At 51.0% G+C, this 26457-nt stretch overlaps 13 protein-coding genes across 13 annotated transcripts; 6 read left to right on the forward strand and 7 right to left on the reverse strand.

The window, feature by feature from the left end:
- Positions 1-176: 176 nt before the first annotated feature.
- M431DRAFT_83026 (hypothetical protein) lies at positions 177-1359 on the reverse strand (the record flags this gene model as incomplete). Its single annotated transcript, XM_024923258.1, has 3 exons — positions 177-269; positions 328-675; positions 763-1359. The coding sequence occupies 3 exons, from the start codon at positions 1357-1359 to the stop codon at positions 177-179; spliced, it is 1038 nt and encodes a 345-aa protein (XP_024775203.1).
- Positions 1360-2643: 1284 nt separating this feature from the next.
- Positions 2644-4826, forward strand: M431DRAFT_507195 (hypothetical protein). Its single transcript, XM_024918928.1, has 3 exons — positions 2644-3256; positions 3455-4201; positions 4276-4826. The coding sequence occupies exons 1-3, from the start codon at positions 3086-3088 to the stop codon at positions 4534-4536; spliced, it is 1179 nt and encodes a 392-aa protein (XP_024775204.1). The 5' UTR covers positions 2644-3085; the 3' UTR covers positions 4537-4826.
- Positions 4827-5348: 522 nt separating this feature from the next.
- M431DRAFT_507196 (hypothetical protein) lies at positions 5349-7102 on the forward strand. Its single transcript, XM_024918929.1, has 2 exons — positions 5349-5830; positions 6445-7102. The coding sequence occupies exons 1-2, from the start codon at positions 5714-5716 to the stop codon at positions 6883-6885; spliced, it is 558 nt and encodes a 185-aa protein (XP_024775205.1). The 5' UTR covers positions 5349-5713; the 3' UTR covers positions 6886-7102.
- A 738-nt stretch (positions 7103-7840) lies between these two features.
- M431DRAFT_507199 (hypothetical protein) lies at positions 7841-8436 on the reverse strand. The gene has a single exon (XM_024918930.1). The coding sequence runs from the start codon at positions 8165-8167 to the stop codon at positions 7970-7972; it is 198 nt and encodes a 65-aa protein (XP_024775206.1). The 5' UTR covers positions 8168-8436; the 3' UTR covers positions 7841-7969.
- M431DRAFT_403088 (hypothetical protein) lies at positions 7908-8584 on the reverse strand. The gene has a single exon (XM_024914878.1). It carries the CDS (start codon positions 8415-8417, stop codon positions 8199-8201), a length of 219 nt encoding a protein of 72 aa, XP_024775207.1. The 5' UTR covers positions 8418-8584; the 3' UTR covers positions 7908-8198.
- M431DRAFT_403089 (hypothetical protein) lies at positions 8585-9298 on the forward strand. Its single transcript, XM_024914879.1, has one exon. It carries the CDS (start codon positions 8751-8753, stop codon positions 9141-9143), a length of 393 nt encoding a protein of 130 aa, XP_024775208.1. The 5' UTR covers positions 8585-8750; the 3' UTR covers positions 9144-9298.
- Positions 9299-10649: 1351 nt separating this feature from the next.
- On the forward strand, positions 10650-11431 carry M431DRAFT_403067 (hypothetical protein). The gene has a single exon (XM_024914877.1). The coding sequence runs from the start codon at positions 10924-10926 to the stop codon at positions 11329-11331; it is 408 nt and encodes a 135-aa protein (XP_024775209.1). The 5' UTR covers positions 10650-10923; the 3' UTR covers positions 11332-11431.
- A 1680-nt stretch (positions 11432-13111) lies between these two features.
- Positions 13112-13967, reverse strand: M431DRAFT_403264 (hypothetical protein). Its single transcript, XM_024914881.1, has one exon. The coding sequence runs from the start codon at positions 13727-13729 to the stop codon at positions 13286-13288; it is 444 nt and encodes a 147-aa protein (XP_024775210.1). The 5' UTR covers positions 13730-13967; the 3' UTR covers positions 13112-13285.
- Positions 13968-14640: 673 nt separating this feature from the next.
- M431DRAFT_403242 (hypothetical protein) lies at positions 14641-16777 on the reverse strand. Its single transcript, XM_024914880.1, has 2 exons — positions 15227-16777; positions 14641-15171 (listed from the first exon to the last, which is right to left on the reverse strand). The coding sequence occupies exons 1-2, from the start codon at positions 16695-16697 to the stop codon at positions 14903-14905; spliced, it is 1740 nt and encodes a 579-aa protein (XP_024775211.1). The 5' UTR covers positions 16698-16777; the 3' UTR covers positions 14641-14902.
- A 953-nt stretch (positions 16778-17730) lies between these two features.
- Positions 17731-18191, reverse strand: M431DRAFT_82963 (hypothetical protein; the record flags this gene model as incomplete). Its single annotated transcript, XM_024923244.1, has 3 exons — positions 17731-17810; positions 17871-18068; positions 18131-18191. The coding sequence occupies 3 exons, from the start codon at positions 18189-18191 to the stop codon at positions 17731-17733; spliced, it is 339 nt and encodes a 112-aa protein (XP_024775212.1).
- Positions 18192-20059: 1868 nt separating this feature from the next.
- M431DRAFT_403298 (hypothetical protein) lies at positions 20060-22030 on the forward strand. Its single transcript, XM_024914883.1, has 3 exons — positions 20060-20287; positions 20388-20515; positions 20587-22030. The coding sequence occupies exons 1-3, from the start codon at positions 20199-20201 to the stop codon at positions 21876-21878; spliced, it is 1509 nt and encodes a 502-aa protein (XP_024775213.1). The 5' UTR covers positions 20060-20198; the 3' UTR covers positions 21879-22030.
- Positions 22031-22181: 151 nt separating this feature from the next.
- On the reverse strand, positions 22182-24581 carry M431DRAFT_83763 (hypothetical protein; the record flags this gene model as incomplete). Its single annotated transcript, XM_024923352.1, has 4 exons — positions 22182-22915; positions 22976-23262; positions 23346-23983; positions 24048-24581. The coding sequence occupies 4 exons, from the start codon at positions 24579-24581 to the stop codon at positions 22182-22184; spliced, it is 2193 nt and encodes a 730-aa protein (XP_024775214.1).
- A 250-nt stretch (positions 24582-24831) lies between these two features.
- Positions 24832-25350, forward strand: M431DRAFT_403282 (hypothetical protein). Its single transcript, XM_024914882.1, has one exon. The coding sequence runs from the start codon at positions 24925-24927 to the stop codon at positions 25264-25266; it is 342 nt and encodes a 113-aa protein (XP_024775215.1). The 5' UTR covers positions 24832-24924; the 3' UTR covers positions 25267-25350.
- Positions 25351-26457: the final 1107 nt, after the last annotated feature.

A 26457-nucleotide genomic window follows, 5' to 3' on the forward strand; every position in this document is an offset into this window, starting at 1 on the left:
GCGCGCTAAACACAAAAAGGCTTATATCTCACGAAGCAGCGACGTTCTCAAGCATTTAACTTCCAAAGTCGAGTTGATGGTTCATTATTATCAGTACTCACAATCTTTGGATCTATCTTTTTAAAACAATTAAGTGACATAAGCTAGGAAACGGAAGATGGGTATGTGTTTCCTTTTTAAGCAGTGCCATGCAAACGAGCGAGAATAGCCACCCAGTCCTGTCTCTTTGCCCACTCCTCCCACGTTGTCATGGGACAGTCAATGCCAGCCTAATAACGCATCGTTAACATTACTAAAGCCATCTCACTAAATAGGAAATGCACATACCTTTCTGATATCCTCTGCCTGCAATACATCCATGCCACCGTCATAGCCTGGTTGTGAGCTGTACAAGAACATGTCGGTAATCTCGCCTCCAAGCTGCGGCTCGCCAGTTGCCTTGATCATCTCCTCGGGAGAAATTTGTCTGTAGGTGGCTGGGACGCCAGAGACTTTGCTCCAAGTCTCGATAAACTCGGGCCAGGTGCAGTTTGTTCCCGCGGCCATGTAATGCTTTCCAGGGGGCATTTGCCAGACGGCATAGGTGAAAGGACCCATATCGTCGACGGGAGCGAAATGGGGGATGGTCTTTGTAGGAACCGTAGCAAAGGCCATCTCGACTCGTCCATCAGGAAGCTTAAACATAGTGTTAGAACATAGACTTGGCCTCACACGAGCTTCGAAAGACGACGGAAACCACACGCTGTATGAACAGCAACTTACTCTTCCAAAATAAGAATTGGGCAGTATATTGAAACTTGTGTAGAAAAAGCCCGTCTGAATGCACGACATCTTGGCCGCAAGCTCGGGATAGTGCTCTTCGACGTATGTTGGGAAGACGTCGGCCTTGGAGTCGAAGTGATACAGCTCCTTGAACTTGCCGCCGCTGCATTTGCCCGCATGGCTCAAGGTTGAAACGAGGAAGCCATTTGCATCCAGCGAATCCGCAATCTTTGCTGCGGCGTCGGCTATGTTCTTGCCATGGCGATACTCTGTGTCGTACGCAAATCGACGGTACGAAATTCCTTGTGCCTCGGCAGCCTTACGGCACTCCGGATGGAAGAAGGGCTCCCAGTAGTCGGTGACGCTGAAAATGACATTCGCACCGGCAAATGCCTGATCGAGGCTATTTGGGTCGTCGAGATTCGCCTCGAACAGCTCTGCGCCTTGTGATGCAAGCTCTATGGCTGCGGGAGAGGAAGAATTGCGAGTGAGACCACGGACTCGGAACCCGGCGGCAAGAAACCGCCGAGCCACGGATCCTCCCTGGTTGCCAGTGGCACCGACGACGCAAATGAGCTTTCTTCCTTCGGAGCCCATTGTGATCTTGATTGGAAATGAGTATGAGAGATTTCGACGAGGGGTGATGGCGTGTTGGACAATCGATGGTTACAAAAAATGGTACCAGCTGGAGGCTGAGAAGTGCTCAATCTGGAAACTTGGCGTCTCCACTACGGGCGAGATGAGAATAATGAAAGAGACAAGTCAAGAGAAGGGATCAACTCGCATTACAAGAAAGTCTCAGAGGTTGATTTGGTTAATCTAGGCCGCCTGCCCCTCACCAGCTCCCCCAGCTTAAGCCCCTTAACGGCACGGGCATCATACAAGAGTCAAGGGAATCAAACACTAAAATTGTGTAAGGTAAGGCAGTAGTAGCATGTGTATGCGCCATCTGCGGTGTCGAAACAAGGAATTAGGACACTAGCTGGTGCTCCGAAAGCTACTCCAACGCATAGGCTCGGTCAACGGGACAAAAGGGGATTAAGAACATTCCTGAAAGACTCGGCTCATCGGTGGCAAACGTTCAACTACATTATGTACATGTACTCACATCTTGTTGAAGCAAACTACAAAGACAGGCCTAATTGAAGCAGTGAGAACCACAGTTACCAGCTAGCCGGGACCATGGGCGTTGGGTCGTTGGGTCTTAAAAAATCTGTGCTATTTGCGTGCAAAACAGTCCCCAAATTCGCATGGTCCAGTCCCAGTACCATGGGCCAGCTCCTCGCGAGCGACGGCTAAACCCACGTGTAAAAGACCTAGCAGGGTCAGGGGTTGAGCAAACGTGTGGAGACATGTGAGATGAATTGCGCAGCTTCGTCGGCCTATCACGGCCCTCAATCACGCTTCCGGCAGCCCACTTGCGTATATTGGTCGGCGAACCGCAGCACCGACCTAGCCGGCTTGGTATGAGTAAGTTTGAGTTGTGGCGTGAGAGCGGGATGCGACGGCGAAGGCCAAGAGGAAGAACGCGCGGGCTTGTAGAGGCTTTGGTTCCACAAGATTCAAGAGGCCCTACAGTGTATGCCTTTGTTCGATTTTGACGCTGATGAATGCTATGTGTACTTCATACATGTATCGTGTTCATGGGCCATTATGACTTGCAGATAGATACAAGTGCTTACACGTGGAAGGGTGGGAAAGATTGCCGTACCTCCATTTAGATTCCCCGGGCTGAGATCATGTCACAACGGCCGGATCAATAAGAAGGAATGAAGAAGTGACGGCTGGCGACGCCACACCAAATTGACCAGCCATAGACACCTTGTGAGCTTACATCAAACGCAAAGCCCATTAATGCTACACAGACAATCATGCAAGGACCTCCTTTAGTACACATATTCTCATGCAGCCATACACCTCATGACCCAATATCAACTTGAAAGCATCAGACTCGGGTCTCAGTATAGCCCGAGTACTCATCCAACATGCTGCTAGCTCATAAGTGTCTTAGCCCTCCCGAGGCCGAAAAGGCCCGGAGCTTCTAAGCCTCGCATCCCGCAAGCCGCTCCCCGCCCCAACACGACTCTGTCCTTACAGGATCGATACTGCCGTTTCCGAGGCCACTAGTTAAGGAGAAAGAGAATAACGGGAAAAAAGGGAAGTATTTCTTTCGCCCGCCGATTTAGCAGCTTGTTCTCGAATCCGCGATCGCCGGGAGGGCCCCTGGCATTTCGAGCCTCGCGTACCGTCGCACGAGCGAGGCGAGAAGGGACTTGGAGGGAGGAAAAAAAAGTCACCAGTCATATTTTCTGCGACACGAACCATGGCGTCTCCCATTGACAATGCAAAGTCGCCGTCCACTTCTCCCAAGGGCAAGGAAAAATCCCCATCCGTTTCGCCGCGGCATTCTCCGTCGCAGTCTGCCGGGCCCATGACGCCGCTGGCCGGCCTCGTGGCTGGCGATGCCGACAATCCTGTGCCGGTCCAAGTCGATGTGAGTACAGCCATCATTGATCGATCCCCGTTACGTGTGTCGAACTACATGCGTGATGTGATGCAACATGTTGAGAGTCTTTTTGTAATGGACAAGAAGGAGAGGAAGAAAGTCAATGAGGAAGAAGAAGAGCCAAAGGGAAACGAGAAAACATTGAAGATAGCTGTCGCACAACCGCTTACATGAACCTGGGACCAGCACGACGCATACCCCGATGACCCGGCGGATGTCGACTCGACCTATGGCTCCGATCAAGACTCGGCCTACACCGGCTCCATCACGTCGTCCATCTACAACTACCAGTATGAGAACGGCCGTCGCTATCACGCCTACAGAGAGGGCCAGTACGTGCTGCCCAACGACCAGCAGGAACAGGAGCGACTCGATCTCCAGCATCACATATGGCGGCTCTTAATCGGCGGCCGCCTCTTCACAGCGCCTCTACCGACGCCCACGGGCGAGGAGGACGAGCTGCGCATCCTGGACCTGGGCACGGGCACGGGCATCTGGGCCATTGACATGGCCGACGAGTTCCCCAACGCGTCCGTCTTCGGCGTCGACCTGTCGCCGATCCAGCCCGAGTGGGTGCCCAACAACTGCCGCTTCCACGTCGACGACTACGAGGACCAGTGGACGTACCACGACGACGAAAAGTTCGACTACATACACGGGCGGGCGCTCAGCGGCACGTCGGCCGACTGGCCGCGGTTCTACTCGCAGGTGATGGAGAATCTGAAGCCCGGCGGGTGGCTCGAGATGCAGGAGTACGATGCGTGGATCTTTAGCGACGACGATAGCTGCGACCGTGCGCCGTGGACGATGGAATGGGTTGACAAGCTGGATGCCGCGAGCAGGATGTATGGCAAGCAGATTAATGTGGCGCGGTATCAGAAGCAGTGGATCATTGACGCAGGTTTCGAGGATGTTGAGGAGAAGGTATACAGAGTACGTTGAAGCAGTCTTCTGGGATTAACATTCTACAGGTCAAAGCATGGAACAATCAAGCTAACAAACAACAGATACCAATCGGACCATGGGCCAAGGATCCTACGCTAAAGGAGCTGGGAAAGTTTGAGCTCACACACATGCAAATGTCTGTCGACTCGCACACGCCAGCGCTCTTCACCCGCGTGTTGAACTATTCCAAAGACCAGGCGGACGTACTGATGGAAGGCGTCAAACGGGAGTTTCGAAGTCGGGACCTCAGGCTGATTACTACCTACCGGTTCATCGTAGGGAGGAAACCGCTCAACTCACAAGGCGGAGGGGGAGGGGTGTAGATGAGGCGAAACTGGATGCTGATGGAGCGGGCTTTTCAGATTTTTGCCAGGCTCCCATCGAGGATACATCTATGGTGGGATATTGAGATGGTAGGGGAATGGCTTGGGATATTCATTTTGTCTTGGTTTTGCTGTTAAGCGCTTTCTGGTATGGAATTTGATAAAGCTACAGGTATTTTTACCATCTTATGAAGATGAGCAAAGTGTCATCATTCTCATGTACTGTGCTACTGCAGTGAATTCAGCTTTAGTCACAACTTATAAATTTGCATAAAGAAGTCGTACTCGCCCTTACTTGCCTTTGATGTATCTTAGACCAGTAGGCTCAAGTACCAGATACAATGCCTCAGAGCCGGAAGCTCATCCGGGTATGTCCTTGTAGATGTCGATGCAGATGTACTCGTACTGTAGATGCTCTGTCATTATTGGTGAGACAAGAGGCCATCAAGGGGCGGGTCATCTGCAGCTTCTGCATTAGCTGTCAGCGCAAGGCAGCCTTGAAAGACAAAGTGAAATGCTTGTTTGCTGACATTGAGGTGGTTGGGCTCAGTTCGGGTTTTATTCTGGATTCCATCAAATGCGAGCTGCCTATAGCATAATGGTACGGCTGTGATACTGCAAACCTGGTGTTGATATCCTGGAAACGACAGCCAGTGTCAATGAAGCTGACAGATTCAGAGATTCCAAGTATCAATATCAATGAATCAATGAACTAAATATCAATTCTCAATTATTACAACCACAAGAAGCAAGGCGAGCACAGCCCCACGTGGCGTCGGCAAGGCTGTGTGCCAGCTGAGAAACGAACTCGATCAAGTGAAGCGTGCATAAGAACTAACAACTCGACTACTGCTGTGCCTTTTCGTATGGAACTAGCCCTCATTTTCCAACTCATTCATCACATTTCGGCTCACAGACCATTGCGCCTCGTAGGGCTCATGCGGCTGATGGGATTCGCCTGGCCTGGAACAGCGGCTTCACACCCGTCAGTCCTAGTGTAGTGCTCTTTTCTCCTTCTTCTGGGCGAGCTTCCATTTTGACTCGCTCACACAGACACACACTCAACTTCGCCCACACGACACACGCCCGCCGTAACCCAAACTAAACACAAAGGGAAGGGGGAGCTATAAATAATATTTTCCGTCTCTTCAAATCAGCTTTTGAGGAAACAGGCACGATGAGCTCTACCGGGGGCTCGCAGCGCGCGAGCGAAGTCAACAGCGCCATGCTCAACGTCCCGGGATATGCAGACGACACGATGCTCTTCATGATGCGATGGGGAAGCCTGGCCCAGGTATGTATGACCTCATTTTCCTTGATTCAACTGGTATTTTTCCTTTATCTTTTCCCCCTCTACCTCTTCTTTCATTCGTTCATTCTTTTTTATGTTTTTTCTTTTCATCACAAACCCACACAGAAAGCCCCCTTCTCCATAATCTTACACTGGCAGCTCCACCGAAAAGTAAGACACCTGACGCATTTGGGCTCGTTTGCCGCTTTTGGGCTGGATTGGATGGTGATGACTGGATGTGGTGATCATCCCACACCCGCCCAGGAGACAGAACACACACTCGGTTACATTACATGATCAACCCTATTTTATCATTTTCACAATCTATTTTTCGCTTTTCCAACATGTGATGGAGGGATAACATGGCTTGTTGTCAATTATACGAGGTTTACTGGCGCTGCCATTGGCTTGCCCTCGTATGACTCAACCGATGATTGCCTCCCGGGTATCAAGCGATGCCTTTTTTTTTTCATAAGCAAGCACTTTTGGAATTTCACCTGTTGTATTTTTCTGGCCTGCAGAGTACCTGGGAGTACATTGTATCTACAAAATACGAGTAATAGAAGAAAAAAGGCTGATGTGGTGTTGAATCGCTTCGGCATTCGCCCGGCAACCAGGCGACGCTACGTAAAGTCGACTATGACGAATTCCTCGTCCGCCTGTCGGCCCTGAACACACATTGGTTTGCCAGCCAGAGAAGCCAGAGCACAAGCGGAAGCCCCGTCAGCGTCGTCGGCACCCGCGGCAGCGGCCAAGGCGACGACGGAGGTCCCAAAGCAGAAGCGGCGGCGGCAACAGTAGCAGCAGCACGAGCAGCTGGAGTGACAGCAGAAGCGGCTACTACTACTAGCTGTGAGGATGACAGAGACGGAGGAGGCGTCCATACAGGCGACGATGATGATGCCGTGGATCCGCCCCAGGCCGGCGACAAGGCCGCTGAGCTCAAGGCCCGGACGCTGGAGCTGATTCAGGACTTTCCGCAGCTGGTGCGCGATTTTGATAAATTTGTCGACTGTACAAGGATCATGGCGACCAAGTATGGCAGGGCACCAGTGTAAAGATCAAATGTCGTGATGGATACGAGTAGGCAGTACTACAGTACTAGGTAGTATAAGCGGTATAAAGCAAAAGGCACGCAGAGAAATGTACATACTTTGCATGTACTAACGAGAGTCGAGAGTCTGTGGTAACGTTGGAATCAGCTTATCAAGTGGTGCCAAATTGCTTCATTAAACAGCCAGCGTTCTAGGCGCCTAAAATAAAGACAGGGATCATATCATCTCACACCCCCCCAGTCGGTAGTCATAATGGATCACGTCTTTTTTTTCTTCTCTGGCAAGCAGTCACTTATCGCACACTAGAAGGAATACGGTCGGGTCACACATTTAATTCACTCTCGAGAGAAAACAGGTTTTTTTTTTTAGAAGGAATTGCCTTTTGCATTAATTACTATTATCTGTTTTCGGCGGATTCCAACCAACTCGCGCAAACGAGTTTCTCCTCACCCACATTCCTCCTCAGTCTTCCTCCGTAAAAAATCGACCAAAACAGTTTCCCAGTCAGAAGAATGAATTTCGTATCACATCTGCCGGCGCATCACACAATAACAAAAAAACAAAAAGCACACAATTATTTCCAATTCCAGAAAATTGTAGAAACGCCATCTTTCCCGGGGCAGACAAAACCTCTAGATGGTATGTCGCACTTTATGCAAAAGTCGAGAGAAGTAGCAAAGGTTGAAAATGAAAAAAAGTCTTTTGCGGAAAAAAAGAAGATAAAAAAAAGTAGAAAAAAGCAAATAGTAGTCGCCGCGCCAAAGATCTCCTTCCCCGAGCCAGCCGTGGTTGTTTTTCGTTGACGGAGGACCCGATTAGTGTTGCGGCCCCGGACAGGCCGGCTCCGGGAAAAGAGGATCAAGGCTGGGAATTGACTCTTACATCCTGAGCAGCCATCTCTGTCGTAGTAGTGGTGAAAGATGTTGCTTCCAAGATGTCGACCAACTAAATTGTTCTTCCACTTGTTTTTTTCTTTCAATTCCCCATCCCTCCGAGTTTCCTTGTTCCTCCCGGTTTCCTGAAAAGCTCACAACACGACCCTTAGATCCTCAAGGCAGTGGAAAGCCAAGCAAGGGGCGCGAGTCGCTTAGAGGTTGGCAGCGAAGACGGCGGCGGCACCGACACCGAGGAGGATGTTCTGAGACAGGGAGCTGGCACCGTTGGTGGGAGCAGAGGTGGGCTTGCCAGTCTGGGTGACGCTGGTGCCGTTGGTGGGAGAGGCAGTGCCGCCAGTCTGGGCCATGGCGGTGGCAGCGAAGATAGCGACGACAGCAGCAGCACGCATTTTGAAGGTTGTTTGTGGTGGTTTGGGGGTTTTAGATTTTGGTTGGTTTTTGGTAAAAGAGTTTGGAGAGTTTTAACGAATGGAATTGTTCGGCTGTGGGTTGATGGGAAGAAAGAAGAGGGAAAAAAAACAAAAGCTGACAACGAAAGTTCAGGCTCGCTTTATATCTCGGTCTGGATGGGATGATAAAGCATGGCCGAGTGCAAGGCCCCAGAGAAAAAAAAAAAAGGAGCCCGCCCACCACCATCATGCAAACGCGCACGCCCCTGTCTATCCCACCCCTGAGAGGCGCAACCGGGGTCAGGGATTACTAGTAGATTCCACCAAGCACAGCGGTTAGTGCTGCTGCGACATGCCAATGACTTGTTCCCAGCAGATCACCGCGTTAGTCAGTTGTTGTGTCTGCGGTGCTGGAGGCTGGTTATCGCGTCATGTTCGCCACTTTGCCTGTTGCGGCCGAGACGGATGATTGCGTGGTGGTGTGCCAACTATCACTACTATCAGCAGCTGTGCTGTTTGGATCAATGCATTCACTGCGCCTGTACTCTACTGTACAGTAGCCTGCTGGGGCTGTGGCATCCAAATGTACATTGCCTTGTGCTGTGCTGTGCTGTGTGGTCATCTCCCATCCATCGGCCATAGAGCCGCTAACAGCTGCAAATGCGTGAACATAGCCCCCCTGTCAGGATGCCGGATATATCATATCGATATATATAGAACAAGGGCAGATTACAGTACTACCACAGCTACGAGTACAGCACCAGCTCAGCACAGTAACAGTACCTGTACAGTGTACAGTGTACGCGACCAGCACCAGCACAGCACCAGCACAGCACCAGCACAGCACCAGCTGTTCAATATTGAATGCTGTACAATGCCGACCCGTCCTTCCCCAGTCCCAGTCCTTTGTCCCATTGACAAGCTCCCTCGTCGAACCCGGAGTGCGGCGCCCATGTACCCGTTACCCGTGCGGTAGACGGAGCGGTACTTTGCCTAGACTTACGCAAGCTGCCCAATGGCCTCCAAGCAGGGAACGGCCGCCGGAAGCTCCGACGACAAGCCATTCTGTCACTCGCCGTCTGCTATTCTCTGCTTTATGCTTTGTGATGAATTCTTTGCTGAGCCGCCCGGTTGAATATCCTTTTCGACGCCATTCCAATGGCACCTGTCTCGCACTACGCCAGAGGAATGGGGAGTTTAGCCAGCCGCCGTTTTCTGTTCCTCTCAGCTGAGAAGGTTCACTTTCACTGAATGGGATGGGAGGGGGGCGCCTTGTTTTCTTGGTTCAATTTGACCTTCTTGGCCCTTTTATTGTATTGCTTCTTTTGTGTAGGCTGCATACGAGAGATTTCCCTACTGCACTCCACGCAGCGGGCGGAGATTTCGATACCGATGCCATGCGATGCCCAGCCAGTCCAGGCACGCGAAAAGAGGCATATTTTAGAGTTGTGCTGAATCGTAAGAAACACGAGGACGCAACGAATGAATCATGCTGCATGTAATACAATGGGAACGAAAACAAGACAAGACGAAAAGTACCGGTACCCGAGACGCTGTGGTTGCTGCGCCCAGCCATTATCTATCACATCCGTCTTGGGATGCTATGCATGCGGCTGAGACACTTCTCGAGAATGGGGTGTGGCCGTGAGGTGTTTGTGCGATTGCGATAGCCACTGCAGGTCAAGCCTCTTCTCGGCAATAATGGTTTGGTACATGTACCGCCCGCCGGATATGTCCAAGTTACATTGGCCCGCCACACCACACCAAAAGATAGCCTTATCTTTGCAGTGCCTATCTCTGTACAATTACTTCATTCCCTATCTATCTGCTCTTCTTATCCGTTGTTAGCGCCACAACCACGCCGGGATTGGAAAAGCTCCCATCACCACACCTCTTCCCTGCAACCATCACCATCCCAAAAACGAACAGACGAACGAACAGGATCAAAAAAATCAAGACCAAGACCAAGAACAGAGAGGCTTTCCCTCGCTTGTCCGTACAACGGAGAAGCTGGGCTGGGCAAGCCACTGACCCCCCAAGCCACTGCGGCCCTCTTCGGATCAGCAAACAGCAAACCAGAGCCCACCTCCGTCCCACGCCTGGCTGCTTGCTTGCTCCACCGCTGCGACATACTGGCACAGTAGTCGAGAATTTCCGCACTTTTATCCCGGGCTCTACTTTTTGCTTCTTGGGGGGCATACGCGTCATCAGGGAGGGCCACTCTTTTGCTTCCGGCCAAAAGGCGTCTAGCTATGGTATGGGAACACTTCCAAGGTTTTCTTTTGCTTTTTTTGTGAAAAAAAAAACTGGGAATAAGCGGGCGGCCGGAGTGGGCTCCCTTTGGGGGAGGACCAAGAGGAGAAGAGAGAGACCCAGCCCAGCCGTTTTCTTTTTTTTTTTTTTTTTTGCGCTGCCTTGGATGAGGAAGCTCCAGCTTTTCTTGGTGCTGGGTCACCGTGCCATCCGATATACTCGTGGCTGGTGCATTGATAACGATTGGGCCCTGGCAATGGCGTGACTGGGGGGGAGAGATTTGCCCAATGCTCGATGCTTGTTTTTTTGTCTGCCTGCCTGTAAGACGACATGTATGTACATGGACTGGTTAGGTGTATACTGTGCGTTCTGAGGTATCACAACGCATATGTGCTCCTCTTCCGTTTGCTCGTCACCTCGCTAAGCCGCGAATTGCAACTCTGTAGTGCAGCATTGTAACATGTCGTATAGTGCCTCTTTCGTATTAAGACAGTGTCTAATTAATGTTGGTTTTTTTATCTTGCTGTATTCTTTGTTCTCTCTCTTCTCAGCCCAGTGTCTCGCTCCCATTTACCGTACCGTGTCTCTCCTTGTTCCCCGTCTTGTTCCCCGGCATACCGTTTTTTGCTACGCTGCTGCTAGTGCCGTTTTCTTTTCCCATATATTCCCATAGCTTTGAAACAGCGCGGGTCTCCCCTTTCAAGGTCTTTGTTCGCTTTTGGCAGGGGGATGCGGTAAAAGGAGAAAGACGCAAGATTAGTAGTGGAGAAGCAGTGCTCCGTCGGGTGGATCTTCTCAAACCGCCGTGCGTCTGCCGATCTGGGATTATAATGGCTCACAAAGCTTGGCCCTGTGTCGCCTTTGAGGGAGAACTACTGTGTCTTGGCAAGGCTTCGCATGCTGGACCGTGACATGGGGGGAGGAGGAGCAAGAGCTTGATGCAGCTACAGGTGAAGGTGAAGGTAGCATCAATGGATCCGTATTACTTGTACTGATGAGGCGGGATACAGTAAGCAAGAATACAGTAGTGTGTTGCTCCGGTGTGGTTTTTCCGTGCGGTTATTTGAGCTATTCGGCACATCTCTAGCAACTGCCGCTTTTGTTAATGGCACTATTCTGAACACAGACCGTCGTCGTAGCTGTGCTGAACACGCCTAGTAGACATTGGGATAAAGCAACAAGAGGCAAGATTAGTATGCAGGTAGGTAGCAGAAAACGCCGAAGGGCATGTATGGATTCGTACTACCACTTGCTCGGCAATAAGTGAAACGCTTCCGCCCGCCAACCTCACCGTAAAGGAGGGGGGTGTGAAAGAATCCATTGATGGGAAGATCGCGATGTATCGGAAACATCATCGTTTCTTTTTTTAAAAAAATTCATATTTGCGCATTGACGAGCTAGAAAGTGTCAAAAAGCAAGAAAGAACACGGGCAAAATGAAATTGGCCGTTTCAATCTTTCAGTGGCAATTCTCCGAGCGATCACCGCGCCACAATATGCAAGGTACGGACGAGCTATTATGGGAGATTGAAGTCATTTGATGCCCGTTCTAGTCCATCAATGTCATTGCTACATGTGTGTGTATTCCGTATGGGTGTACAGTATGAACACTTTGCCACCAGCAGCGAACATCCTTCGAACATGATCTGCAAAAAGGGATAGGGAGAGGCGATGAATACCGGGTCCGCGTGTCTGAGGAATAAATAGAAATCAATCAAAATCAGGGAAATGAACGCTTTTTTTTGTTACGGGTATGGAGACTGGTTGCGTGAAATGATGGTGCTGCTCGTAATATTGATAGAAGCTGCATGCAGCTAATGAACCTTCGTACTCCCTACAGCGTACAGGAACGGCAGATGAACAGTATAGGTACGTACAGTACGGAACAGCAAACGTAAAGTGCATGTGAGAATTGATATTTTCCGTTTCGTTTCCTTGCTTAATTGCAACTATTGCGGCAAGCCGGAAATGTACTCCCACATCAAAGTTTCAATATCATGTACCTTCTGTAACAAGGAGGTCCGTGAGCCGTCTTTCGGTCGGGAACAATACGCACCACGGCCGTCCACACTGTCCTAATTTCAATATCTCATGTCTGGCGTTTGTCTTATTTGATCAAATCTTTCTCTTATTTTCTGTCATGCGCCAAGTCTTTCGTATATACTATCCATAGAATAGACCAATCTAAGTAATATCACGTCCAAGAAACCATCGAATGCGTATTGATACTAGTAAATTCCCAAGTTTCAGCGCCCCTTGGCAAAACGCACACCGGCCACCACCACGCTAAACCGCTTGCCGTGACCGCGAACGTGGGCTCCCAAGTCGCCACTGCGGAACCGCCCTGTTTAGCGGTCTCAGCGCACGGCCAGCCGCCAAGCAATAGCGCTGCAGGGCCGCCATTTGCCGTCCACTGGCCTTGCCCTTGAGGTCCAGTGCGAATCCCTCCAGCGTCTTGGTCCAATCGCGGTCTCGAGAAAGCACATCCAGCCCCTGGATCGCTGCAGGTACAGCACATCCATATCCCTTCCCATGCTCATCTTCCAAGGTTCATGGATGCTTCCATCCAACTCGTGCTCTTATTTTTCTTTTTTCTCCTTCCGTAGCAGCCGGAGCCACCGCATTGCTCGCAGAACCCAGTCCCCCCAATCTCGGCTGCTTCTTCTAGACTCCTCTTGGCTTTTTCCGTGCTAAAAAAAGGGCACCGAGTTAAGGTACATGTACTCGCAGTCGCACCCGTAATTTGCTGCTGCTTCAGGTACCACCGCGGTCTAGCCCGCATCTTGGGGTCTGGTCTTCTCTCCCCTTGCCGTGAGCCGGGGACTTCGGCCGTAATCAAGCGTCCTTTTTCTTTTTTTTTTCCCTCTCACTGGACTCCATCGCCCGCAAAATGTGCTCCCCCCGGTATGTCCCCATGTAAGCTTTGGAGCTTCTGGAATCTGGAACACGCTCGTCTCGCTTCGATATACTCCACCGCTTGCTGCTTCCTTTCTCCATGCTTCTCGGGCTTCGGCTGGCGCTCTTGGGCAGCGGTGTGAGTGTGAGTGTGCTGGGAGGGGGGCCAATTTCTTTCTCTCCAGTCTCTCTCTCCTCTCTTCAAGATGTGAAATCCGATGTGTGTTCTTCTCCGAACAGTAGGCGAGGGAATACTTTTGAATTGCCACCTCACATGTCTGCCGAGATACTCCTGACAAGAACTGTTTACCGCCATATTCGCGCCTGTTGCTCCCATATCACAATTACCCCCACGATGCTCCAACATCCTCATCCCCTGCAAAGATACCACCACCAACCAAGATACCCATAGCATCAAATCGAGCACACCAGCGAGATTGTCACTGCCAAGCGGTCAAAGTTGCACGAACCCACGCCCCCCAAGCGGTCAAGGCCCTTCCAACCCATCACAACACCCACGCCCATCGATGTGCCCCCCCTTTCCCTTTCCTCCTTCGCCCAAAAAAAGCTTATCGACCCCCAAAAAACCACATCGTGGGCTGAGATCCAGATCTCTCAGCAAGGGGAACAAATATTCCAGCCCCGTTTTCAATACCATGGCCCTTCCGTACTTTGTGCTCCGTGCCGGTCCCCCTTGGAGCCTTTTTAATTCTCTGTAATCTCGCTACTTCGGTAGCTTTTGGCGCTATTTTGTTGCACGTTTTTGCCTTGCTTCTGGTAGAAAACCCCTGGCATGCAACATGGAATCAATCCAATCAATGCTGCTTCGGTTGGAGTATTTTCGGTTTGAAAAGCCGGGTTTGGGAACTAGCAGTGCCGGGGGTTTGGGTGACTACCTACCTACGGAGTACTTTGTCCGTGTTTGTCTATTGTTTGATAAGTGTCGTGATGGTTCTACCAACACACTAGTACGAGTAGTTGACGCTGCGTATTGCTGCTTCCGCAAGATACTGCCAGGAAATATGAACCAGCAGCTGGGTAAGCTAAAGCGTAGAGCAGTATAAACTACCAGGGCCGTGTAAAAGATGGCCATCGCAGCTTATAGCAACGTCACGTCGTTAGTCAAGACGATATAAGAGGCACCTAACCTGCACCGACATCACAAAGTCTTTTCGAAAGAATGAGCACTATATTATTATGAGAGAGAAGCTCAATGAGAATCAATAACCACAACGCCTAAACAAAGCAATGTCATAAGTACGGCTATACAATGCAAAATGATCTATATATAGAGAAAAAGTTCACCACTCGCCAGAAACAAGTCCATCACGTCATTAGGTTACAGAGAGCCCCGTCCGTCAGTTTTTCCCCGACCTCTCTGTGACGAGGCGATGGAAAACAAATGCATGCGGAAAAAAAAAAGAGAAGGAAATAACCCTTCGAGTGGAGTAGCCCTGGATCTTCCTGACCCTGGATAGCAGGCTTATATAGCTTGAAGCATGATATCAAATATCACCTCAAATGTCTGTCATCGCGCCTTTTTTTTTTTTTTGTTGGCTTTGTAATTTGATTGCCGAGAGTTGATGATTTAGTGAGCACCATTCACCTCGCCGTTGGTAGTGGGCACGTCTTCGGCCAAGCCAATGAGGACAGAGAACTGTCCACCAGCGCCGGCGGCAATAATCTTCTTGTCTCTGGTGGCAGTGTTGTCGATAAAGGTAGGGACATGGATGTCGTCAATAGTGCCCTGGCCAGTCTGGTAGTTGCTCGAAAAGCCCCAGGAGTAGGCCTTGCCGTCCTTGCTAATGGCAAAGCTGTTGTCGGTACCGGCAGCAACCGACACGATGTCAGAGATACCTGTGAGCTGGTTAGCATAAAATCATAGCTTTATCATAATGGGACATCTACTTGCCTTCGTGCTTGGTGGGCTTGATGAGGATTCTGGCAGTGCCTCTCTCGTCCCGGATGACGTACTCCTTGTCGACCTTTTCAATAGCCTCGAGCTCAAAGCCAACCTGGTAACCGTCCACACGGCCCCAAGCAAACAGCTCTCCCTTTTCGGTGCATGCCAGAGAGTGATGGATACCGCCCTCAATATCCGTGACGGTGTGGTCGGCGAGGAAGGTGATCTTGACGGGCTTGAGGATGACGGCATCGTCCTCACCGGCGTTGCTCTCAACACCAATCTCGCCAAAGTTGTTCAAGCCCCAGCCCCAGACGGCTCCCTTGTTATCAATGGCGAAGCTGTGGTACGAGCCGCAGGCAATCTTGGCAATCTTGCCTCGAGGCAGGCCAACGCCTTGGGGAATCAGAGAAGACATCTTGTTGCGCTCAATGATGCGTCGGCCGAGCTGGTTCTGCTGGCCGCATCCCCAGGCCACGACGTTGTTCTTGGTGTCGAGCGCGAGGATGTGGTTGGCTCCGGCAGCGAGAGCCTTGATGTTCTTCAGGCCAGCAACGAGAGTAGGTCGCGTCTGAACCCTGACGTGTTCCGTGAAGCCCAGAATACCATCGCTGGATCGGAAGGTACCCCATCCATAGACACGTCCGTCTTCCGTAAGCACAAAGGAGGCGCTGTCACTAGCAACGACCTGAACAAACTTGGTGCCGGGGGCAAAGTCCTCCTCAGACAGGGCAGTCGGCGTGCTTTCCTTGGGGTTGATGCCGGTGTCGTCTTCATCCTCCGAGTCGGAGTCGTCAGCCTTGTCGAGGTCCCGCAATCCACCATCCCAGTTTGTGTCTCGGCCCAGAGCGCCCTGGTCGTTGACGCCCCAAGTGAGAATCTTGTTGTCGCGAGTAAGCGCAACGACATGCATACCGCCGCATGCAATCTGTACAACTCCGACTGTTTTGGCCGAAAGGTTGTCGTTGAGTCGAGGACGCTTCACATCGATGGGCTTCTTGCCGTTGATGCGCTTGCTTCCCAGTCCGAGCTCGCCTGAAGTACCTTCGCCAAAGACGTAAATGTCCAGAACTTGCGTGGGAGCGTCGTTGATCTTCTTTCCAATCTCGGGGAAAGAGGGCTTCTTGGCCTTGGCCGGTGCGGCGCGTGGCTCCTTGTCAGTCTTGCTCTTCTTGGGCTGGGGCTCTTCCATGACGACGTCTTCCTGCTCGTCCTCCGTCTCTGAAGCCTTTCGCTTGACGGCGGGGGCGCCATTTGTCACGGGCTTCTCCTCTTCAGTCTTTTCTTCAGTCTTGCCCTTGACGACGGCCTTTGCGCTGGCCTTGGCTGGCTTCTCATCCTTCTTGGCGGCTTTGGTTGTTGTCGCCTTGGTGGTAGCGGCGGTCTTGGATGTCGCCTTTGCGCTGGCCTTGGTCGCGGCAGGCTTCTTGGCATCTGAAGCCGCCTTGGAGGCAGCGGGCTTTGCGACCTTGGGAGGCATCGCGACGCGCTGGTTTGATATATGGATAGCTTTGGGGTCTGCTTGATAAGCGAAGGGGGAAAGAGACGGGATCGGGCGTTGTGCTCGCGGAAGCGCGAAGGAAGCTTCAATTGCTGTGATAAATGCGATGCTGCGCTTGCAAAGGACCCCAAATCAGATTCTACTCTATTCTGATGGTGATGAAGAGATGGAGCGCACGCTGCGAGGTGGTCTGTGGTAGTTTTATAGGAGTGGCTCGACGATGGCAGGACGCGACCAGGTGAGATTTTTTGCCCAGCCCTGGTGGGTGGCACAGAGAAGTGGCTCCACACAAGGTAGGAACTTTACCAGAGCTACAGCTCAAAAGGGCTGACCGCTCTTGATTTGTCCGGCAGTTAAATTGGCGGCGGCCAATGAGCGGCGTGTTTGACGCCTCGCGCGGGCGGTGAATCGCAGCCCGAAATTACATAATACCAGCAAATAGCCCGTGTGTGACCTGATGTGCTGACTTTTGAATGAGATTGATTCAGCGCTTCTCACTTGTTGCTCAGCAAGGAGACGCAGTCTGTGCCTAATCGAGGCTAGCACGTTCAGATTGAGTTCATCGTCTTCTTTGTTTGTGTTTTTCTTTGTTTTGCTTTAAATTGTTTTTGATTGTATTCATTTCATTACGCTAGATAGTATACAATGCCTCCAGAGGGAGGACATGGTGCCACACAACGCCAGTCCCAATGTGTTGTGCATGTCAACAATAACAAATGGCACGGCCCAAGCCCGATATAGTAAAGCACCCGCACTTTAGGCGATGGCCGCCCTGCCAAATTCTATGTGCAACTCGTTCGTATAAGTGCATGCAACATGCAACATGCAGCCCCATCGCTGCAAGCGTGCAGCCAAGTCAAAATAGTGTAATAAACCAGCAGTAGTCCTGCATTCCGTTGTCCGCCCTGAACGCCACCCTTGACCGCAGTCTCAAATGAGGATATTAAAAAAAGATGATGATTTAAAGAAGGGAGAGGAGCAATTAAGCACCTCTCAGCAGATGGCTCGATCTTTATTTGGCAAAGTTGGTAAAGTCGATTTCGTTGGCAGGGTTGTAGCCGCCATCGGTGGCCTTTTCGCAAGTGCAAGCAGCTAGATCGTCACAAGTCAACACAAGTCCAACTCTTCCACTTCCGATATATGAACACTTACCAGCTGGTCGAGCACCGCACTGGCAGGTTGAGCCTGTCACGGGCGCATTCTCTGTAGAGGCGCGGTCGCAGGTGCACTGGCCGGCGGGACGAGCACGGCACGAGCAGCGCGGGCCCTCGACAGCATTCTCGGCGGTGGCTTTGCCGCACGAGCAGTGAAGAGCGGATTCCTTGCCGCAGGAGCAGGTGGCCTTTTGAGCTATTGGGACTTCTGTTAGATCTGATGTAGCTGAGAGTTGATTGGTGTGTATTCCAACTTACCACAAGCACACTCGGCGTCGGTGCCCTGACGGCAGCAAGTAGAGGCCTTGGTAGCAGTCATTTTGACGGTTGTGTTTGGTTGATGAAGAACGGTTGGAAGAATCATTAAAAGTCTTGTAGATGAACTGTGAATACGGAGTAGAAAGATGCAGATGCTTGCTTGATCAGGATGTCCAGCTTAGAAGCCGGACAGTGACGTCTTTTGTACCTGATGCTTGGTCCACTCAGCCTTGACGCCGCTGGGCTGATGACACTCGATTTGGGTCAGATTGCGGCGATGCCCATTGGCTCAGGGCATGTGGCGTAGCGATTAGCCAATCACAGCGCGGGTATTTGCAAGCATCTGGTTGCAGCCTTGGATAAGGCTTCTAAGCAGAACTATCGGCGTGGATCGATATTGGAAATCGTTCGGTTTCCCCTTTGAGTTGCTTGATGATTGGCACATGATCGCCACATCGATTCATCTGTAGCGCAAGGTTCAATGAAATCTGTCGTGGCGAGGAATACGAGTACGGTGGAAGGCAGTAGGGGATGCGAAGCTACCCTGAAGAACAGCCCCAACATTTATTGGCATTGCATGATACGATCCAAAGTCGGTTGATTGAGACCGATGAATCAATCTTTGTTGAGAGTTGTGACATAATACAAAATTGGGTCGATCAACTTAGAACTTATATGCAGCAGTGCTGTTGATTCCAGGATCTGTACAAGCTTCAAGGTGGCTTCTTGACTGTTAAGACCTACACTACCAGTGCTATTAAGCAGTACAGGCTACTCATCTCAGTATTCCCGAGCTGTACTCCGTAGTCTAGGATGCTAAATCTTCAACTAAATTCCTAGCAACAGTCAGCCACGCAAAGAGAAGCGTGCTTCTAGAAAGATAGATGCGTAACTACTGTTCCTATTGGCGCGAGTAACTGAACCGGATTTCGTGCCACCTCCTTCCTTGAGACATGGATCGCATCTCATTAGCAATGGACAATTCAATATCCATCCTCTGCATCTAGCCAAAATAGCCGGCCACGTCGTCATGCTGCGCTGAGCCCTCCACTGCACCAAGATCGCCGCACCTCGGTATCTCGGGGTTCTTTTCGACTTATCGCGATGCCACCATGCAAGGGTCCTACCGGAATGCCACTCAACGTGCATACAATGACACTACAAGCACTGCCAACATACATAAGTGTGCGTCCGAGTTATCATTACACCATTGCTAGCAACGGTTGCCTATTCCTCCTCACAAGACATGACCAATATGGAACCCGTACTATGCCTCCCCTAAACTATTTGTCTAATGTGTCCATCCATCTAAACAAGAGGCAAAACCTGTCATGGAATTAAAGTCCAGACTAGGGGGCTTGGGCTTCATGCAATGCTCTCTCTCCCGAGTCATGACTGACTAATGCCAATACCAAGATCGAAAACGAAATTTCCCCGCGATGTTAACCTCTTTTTAAGGTTAGAAACTCCCGGGGAAGCATAAAATATGCTGTCTCGTGCCCGCATTAGCGACTTTACCCGGCTCCAAACGACTGGCTGATGACGGCAGCGGTCCAGGATAGGACCAACTTGGCACACACGCTTGTTCTCCAATTTGATGCCTTTGAGGAGAATGCTTCAACAGCCGTTTTCGATTACCGACCATTGTAGGCTTGTGAGTGGTGGATGGCTGGATTCTGGACCAAAGCCATCTTTTGGTGTTGGTCGCGCTCTCTCGATGGCTCACTAATAGCGGCTCGGCTCTCTTGGGGTTGCATCCAGCCGCTTCTTCATGCAAAGCCACATGCATGTTCCTTTAAAGGAATCGCAGTGAGATATAAGAAAAGATGAATCCCGGCAAGGTTGCACTACTGCCTTTGCCGTCCCCTGGACAAGAAGGAATTTGGAGCTGCGACAAATCAAATTTCCTGCAGATGCAGCTTGGCTAGCGGGTTTTCCATGTGAACTTCGGATCCCTCGCTCGTAAATTTTTTCTTCTTCCTCCGCCCTTTGAAAACTTCAGAACGATATTGAACCTGACTAAAAGGCTCACCGGCCGCATTTTTTTTTTTTTCATCAAGATATCAAGATGCTACTCAAGACAGAAGGCGGAAAGACTGAAATATCGACGCGAGATGTGCACTTGGCAGCTGAAAAAGGCCAAGCCGCTACAGATAGGTGAGCACTACCAACTCCTGCATCTTGAAAATCGCAGAGTTCGGGGTTCCGTGTGTTGTGTATTTGGACTTATTACTGATGAAGATCCAATGTGTTGAAGATATGGTGAAGCTCTCGTTGCATATGATGCCGTAGCTGAGCGCAAGCTGCGGCTCAAGATTGACCTCTTCATCGTCCCAACCGTGGCTCTTCTCTATCTCTTTTGCTTCATTGACCGCGCCAACATTGGTAAGCCGATATTAAGACACTTGTTCCATCTACATGTCCTCGCACTGACAAGCGAACTCCGTGATGCATAGGCAATGCAAGAATTGCCGGCCTTGCGAGTGATCTTCACTTAGAGGGAAATGACTACAATGCCGTCATATCCGTTTTCTTCATCTCCTACATCGTCTTCGAGATCCCCGCGAGCCTAGCCTGCAAATACATCGGGCCCGGCTGGTTTCTGCCCATGTCGACGCTTCTCTTTGGCGTCTGCTCTCTGGCAACCGGCTATGTCAACACCATGGCCCAGGCCGCCGGCGTTCGCTTCCTCCTTGGAATATTTGAAGCTGGCATGATGCCTGGAATTGCCTACTACCTGTCTCGCTGGTACCGCCGCTCCGAACTGGCCTTTAGACTGTCTCTCTACATTGTCATGTCACCGCTGGCAGGGGCCTTTGGCGGGTTGCTGGCGTCTGCCATCTTGAAGCTCGATCACGTTGGCGGCGTCAAGTCGTGGCGTATGATCTTCGTTGTTGAAGGCATCATCACCATCGGCCTTGGCCTTATTGGCTTCTTTACCCTGACGGACCGCCCTGAAACTGCGCGCTGGCTCTCACAGGAAGAAAAGGATCTGGCCATTGCCCGTGTCAAGTCTGAGCGGGTTGGTACCACTACAGTCTTGGATAGCATGGACAGGGTAAAGATCTCGAGGGGCATTTTCAACCCTGTGACGCTTAGCACGGCCTTCATATTCCTCTTGAACAACATCACAGTCCAAGGATTGGCCTTTTTTGCCCCAACAATCGTCGCTACTTTGTTCAAGGGCAAGACAACCATCCACCAACAGCTCCTCACCGTGCCCCCTTATGTGGTGGGAGCCTTCTTCACGGTCTTGTTCCCCCTTCTCAGCTGGCGTCTCGACAGACGCCAGATATTCATCGTCCTCTCCGCCCCCATGGTCATGGTAGGCTACGCAATGTTCCTCGGCTCAACCGACCAAAAAGTCCGCTACGGCGCAACCTTCCTCATCGCCTCCTCCGCATTCGCCCTCGGGCCCCTGACAAACGCGCAAGTCGCCGCCAATGTCGTCGGCGATACGGCTCGCAGCGCAGCCATCGGCACGAACGTGATGATGGGCAACATCGGGGGTCTGATTAGCAGCTGGGCGTTTCTCCCCTTTGACGCACCAAACTACCATATCGGAAATGGGCTCAATTTGGCGACGTCGGGGACGGTTTTGGTGCTGGCTGCGTTGATGCTGGTGTGGATGAAGCGGGATAATAAGAAGCGAGGGAGCAAGGATATTGATGCGGCGCTGGCTGGCTTGACGGATGAGCAGATTGAGAACTTGGATTGGAAGCATCCGGCTTTCCAGTGGAGATATTGAATGACTTGACACAGAATTACGAATGCCTAATTTTAATTGTACACCTACAACACAATTGCATTCTTCTTTTTTAATTAGTCGTGAATGTTATGAATGAGTATAGACATGGCGTAATGACGTAGTCAATGAGCATGAAACAACCACATTCAATAAGTTGTTAAGATTGTAGAAAAATAAACAAAGTAGCTGGCATAGCGACTATTAGTTAGATGTTAGGTTAAACAAAAGAGACAAGCAAATGACTGTTAGTACATCTATCATACAACATGTTTATGGCCTTCGTGGATAAAATTCGAGCTTCCATTAATTCAGCCCGCCCCCAAAGCCGTGAAATCGATCGCCGCCCAACCCATGAAACGCCGTTTGGTAATACCCTTCGTCCCAGGTCCCCAAGTCTCCATGTGGCGTCAGCTCTCCTGGAGCGTAGAAATGGTCGGGCATTGGAAAGCTGTTGCCAATGTCTCCGTCATTAGGATCTGAGACGTTGTTGTTCCAAGATTGAACAGCAACGGAATCCATAGGACCAGTGACACTGACACCCATGCTTGGCATAAATGACATGTCACCTGAGAAGTTGTGGTCCAGCATGCTCACTGCGGCCGGTGTAGGCACGACTGAGGGATCAGGAACCAAGTTGCTTCCCCGTCTATGCAGATCCTCCTTGATAGTCCGCACGCTGTCTCGGGGTCCGAGGGCAGAGTTCCTGATGCTGCCGCTTTCGTCGGAACATTCGTCCATCATTACCACCCCAGAGTCAGGCCGAGGGAGTATTTCCCTCCCCTTTCTCGGTATAAGGCTTTGGAAGCTCTGTGCCCGAGATGGCTCATTTCTCTTGTTGCTGCGATTCGTGTAGGGCATGCTCTGAGCGGCGCCGATACATCGCTCTACAGCCTCCATAAAGCATTGCTGGAACTTGGTGGTCAGGGTCTCCAGCGTTGCCGGATTCGAAATCTTGTCGCGCAGAGAAGAGTGTAGGACTTCAAACGACGACATGTAGTAGTTGGAAAGCTCAAAATGTTCAATAACGGGAGTAAAGTCTACTCAATCAGTATTAGCGAGTTTTCACATGCGAATTCCATAAGCTGAGGGGTGCGTACGGTATTGATGGATCTGGTGGTCCTCATCATCTGGAAACAGAATGTTCCAGATTTCTTTCCACTGGGCCTCAGGAGAGGCACCACTGGCTCTTTTACGGGATAGGAGCTTGACCGATGTCGTTCCATCTACTCCCGACTCTGGGTCGTGATCCATGATGTCGCACATCATCTCCTTCGGCAGACGCTGGTGATCGCGAAGCTCTTTCCTGGTGTGGAAGTCACGGTTGCATCTATCACAGACAAATGCGGACGGGTCGTCTCTCTTGTGTTGTTTGACAATGTGCTGCCTGTGGGAGCGTGTCAGCAACGTAATGCACACATACGAGCTGCGTATATGATGGTAGATAGGTAGGATTAGTCCTTTGCGTACCTTAGCTCAGCAAACTTGGGAAAGTATGTCATGGCACAGCTGTGATGATCCCTGACATTAAATCGCGACGGGTTCCTCTTTCTATAAGGACAGCTCAGACGTAGATTCTCTTCCTCCTTGGGATTTGGCCGTATCTTCTTGGAGGGATTGTATCCCAGGCCCTCACCCTCGCTGAACTCGCCGTCATCTTCATCCCCTCGACCTTGCTTCTTCCTCTTGCCGCCGGATTGCGAGTCGCCAGCACCGCTACCGCCCTGAGAAGGGGTTGAGGAGCTGCTTGATGTTGACATGACTTGCGTCATATCCGCGTCTGATGGCGTGGCCCAGAAACAATTCCCGACATCGCCAATAAACTTGCCCACCAGATTCCGCACAGCCGGCGTCACCTTGGACGCCTCCTCTTGAATATCTACCCCAAAAACTAATTGGAGGGTATAATCAAGAATGGCTTCAGTGTCCTGAGAGGAAACGTCATCTGATGCATACGATGCTGTATCCCACTTGGAAGAGGATGGCTCAATGGTCGATGTCTCAAGCTGCGGCCACTCGTGAGAGTCGCTGGGAGTCAAGCTCTCTTCCTCTTCTTTGATGGGTGAGACGCTGACGGTAAAAGTCAATATACATGAGACCAGAGTTGCCTCTGAAGATCTTCTGTGCTTGCCTTGTAGATTGTTCCAGGCAGTCGCTCTCGCTAATAGGAACGGGAGTGATTGGAGTGGCGACGTGAATCTCCCCTAGCTTAGCGCTGAGGTCTGGATATCCTGCAAAGGAGTAGCCGTCATCGTCATCATTGACGTGGGTTGAACAAAAGGATCCCGTAGAAGACTGGTGTCGATGAAACACCCGGCTGGCAGGACGTGAAGCGTCGATGGAATGCCCGCAAAAGATGTCGCTGAGATCGCTGGCGTAGCTGGTGCTGATGGGGCTGGCCAGTGTTGAATGGGAATAGGTCGTCGCAGAGTCTGGTACGTTTGCCGACGAGATGCTGCTCCTCGTTGAAGCCGTTCTCGAGCGCAGGCGGAATGAGCTAGGGGCAAAATGAAGGCTTTCAGGGAAGTGCTTTCGTTGAGCAAAGGTAGCAGAAAGACCTTGGCTCTCGGTGCCAGAATGCGGCACAGTCAACGGCTTATCGATGAGGGAATCTCTGGATCGCGAATCATGTCGCACGTGTATGGGAATATGATTGAGAGCAAGGCCTGGTCTTCGATCTGCATGCTCAATTGGGCTATCGGCCATGGAGTGAGCCGCTGAGAAGCTGGCCCGTCGCAATGTCATGAAGTGCTAAGGGAGAAAGTTTTATTATACAAAACCGACTTGGCTCGGACTCTGTCCACTTGTCAGTGTTTTGTCCACAGCGCCATGTTGAAGTTGAAAATAATAATGGCTGAGGGGGTAATTAAGGCAGGAAGAAGAGAAAAGAAACACAAGAGACGCTCTGACCTACATTAAAATTAATTATAGTATATTAATTGCGTGGAAAAAAAGAAGGGATGAAGAAAAGAGAGAAAGAAGAAAGGCTGCCTCTCCAGAATGCCTTATCGACGATAGGTGCGGGATCGCCTACTATTATCCGTCTTGTATGCCAGGATCAAGGCGCTGGGGAATGCCTCGCGAACCGCTAAAACCTCGAGCTTGGATGCCTTCTCAGGCCCCCCATTCTGCAGTCCTGGACTTTTGCCTGCAGACTCTAGTGTCTGGCGATGGGGCATGGCTTTGCCCAGCTGGGCCATACGACGGCATCCTTCGTGGGGACGAGCCACGGAGCTGCGCCTCTGATTCGCTCATGGTGACGGCTGTTGCATGGGGAGCACTGCTGACGCAGGCAGAGACGATCTGTCGAGGCAGCCCTATGGTTCGCATCTTGACAGTCGCCAAGTGGCCGAGTTCTGGTCCTCGATCTGGGTCTAGGTTCTGGGTTTAATAAGGGACCCTCCTGATACGGCTTCGAAGCCCGTCGAGCAGCCAAACGCGGCAAGTCAGGAATGGGCACGAATAGGCTAGAAAGTACAAAAGACGATATCGCACCTTGATGGGGATGGGGCCGGGTTTGGGGTCTTGTCTTGGTCCGTAAGCGCCAGCTGAACGTCCGTCATCGTCTCATTGTGTTGTGCCGATAGCCACCCCTGGAGGGATGCGCCTTAATCTCTGATCCGGCGGGACGGCGCGCATTAGTCGAGCGCGTAGGTAGGCAGGATAGATTGATTGTGAACATCACAATTTCGATCCAGTTGCTCTCAGTGGAGGAGTCGTGGAGTTGAAAGTGGTCAGATGGCAGATTGGTAGGTATCAGTTGAGGCCGGATAAAAATAACGCCCGGAAAAATCAACATCAGGGTGCCGCTGCCCATAGCGGACAACTGATGGTGGCTGCCATGGGCTTTCTCTTCTCTTGACACCTTGTTAATCTGGCTTCACAAGTCGATTTCTCTCTTCTCGTTGGCTAATGAAGACTGACTGGCGCATCACGGATACTTTGAAACGGGTCTTGGACCTCAGGCTTGTTGAACATCGAGTTGCATGGGGGTCGTTTTTAGCCTTGGGCTGAATTATGCGTACGAGCAGTGTGAACAGCCCTGAGAAAGTCCTCGTGAGGCTACTAGCTTTGTAAAGTTATGGATAGGACAATGACAATGACTGTCCTGGTTGTCGGTTTATAAGGAGAAGAGACTGGAACTTGGAGTTGAGGGAAGTAGATTAAAGTATTTCATTTGAACCCATCTGTATAGACAACATTCTCTCTTTGAAGCTGTCCAAGAGCAACCCATCTGTTGAGACAGGTTTCTGAAGCCTTTTGATACTATTCCATTCAGACAATCATCAATAACATCAAGATCATATCCAGCCAACCATGGGCGCCTCTCAGCAACCAAACAACGGCTCGACCCAGCACAACGGGAACTCAGCCTCAAGCCCATCCACTGCTTCTAGGTGAGTGTGGTGCCGCTTCTACCGCTAGCTTCCCGGCTCCCTCCCCCCAAAGCGACCACTAACAACCGCCAAAAACTCGGCTATGTCCGCTAACGCACGCCATCGACGCCTGTAGCACAGCCCAGAGCCCCGCCATGCTCTCCAGATTCCTCTATGACAGGACAAGCGTGCAAGATCGTCTGGTG

The sequence above is a fragment of the Trichoderma harzianum genome, assembly GCF_003025095.1.
Source record: "Trichoderma harzianum CBS 226.95 unplaced genomic scaffold M431scaffold_5, whole genome shotgun sequence".
NCBI lineage: Eukaryota > Fungi > Ascomycota > Sordariomycetes > Hypocreales > Hypocreaceae > Trichoderma > Trichoderma harzianum.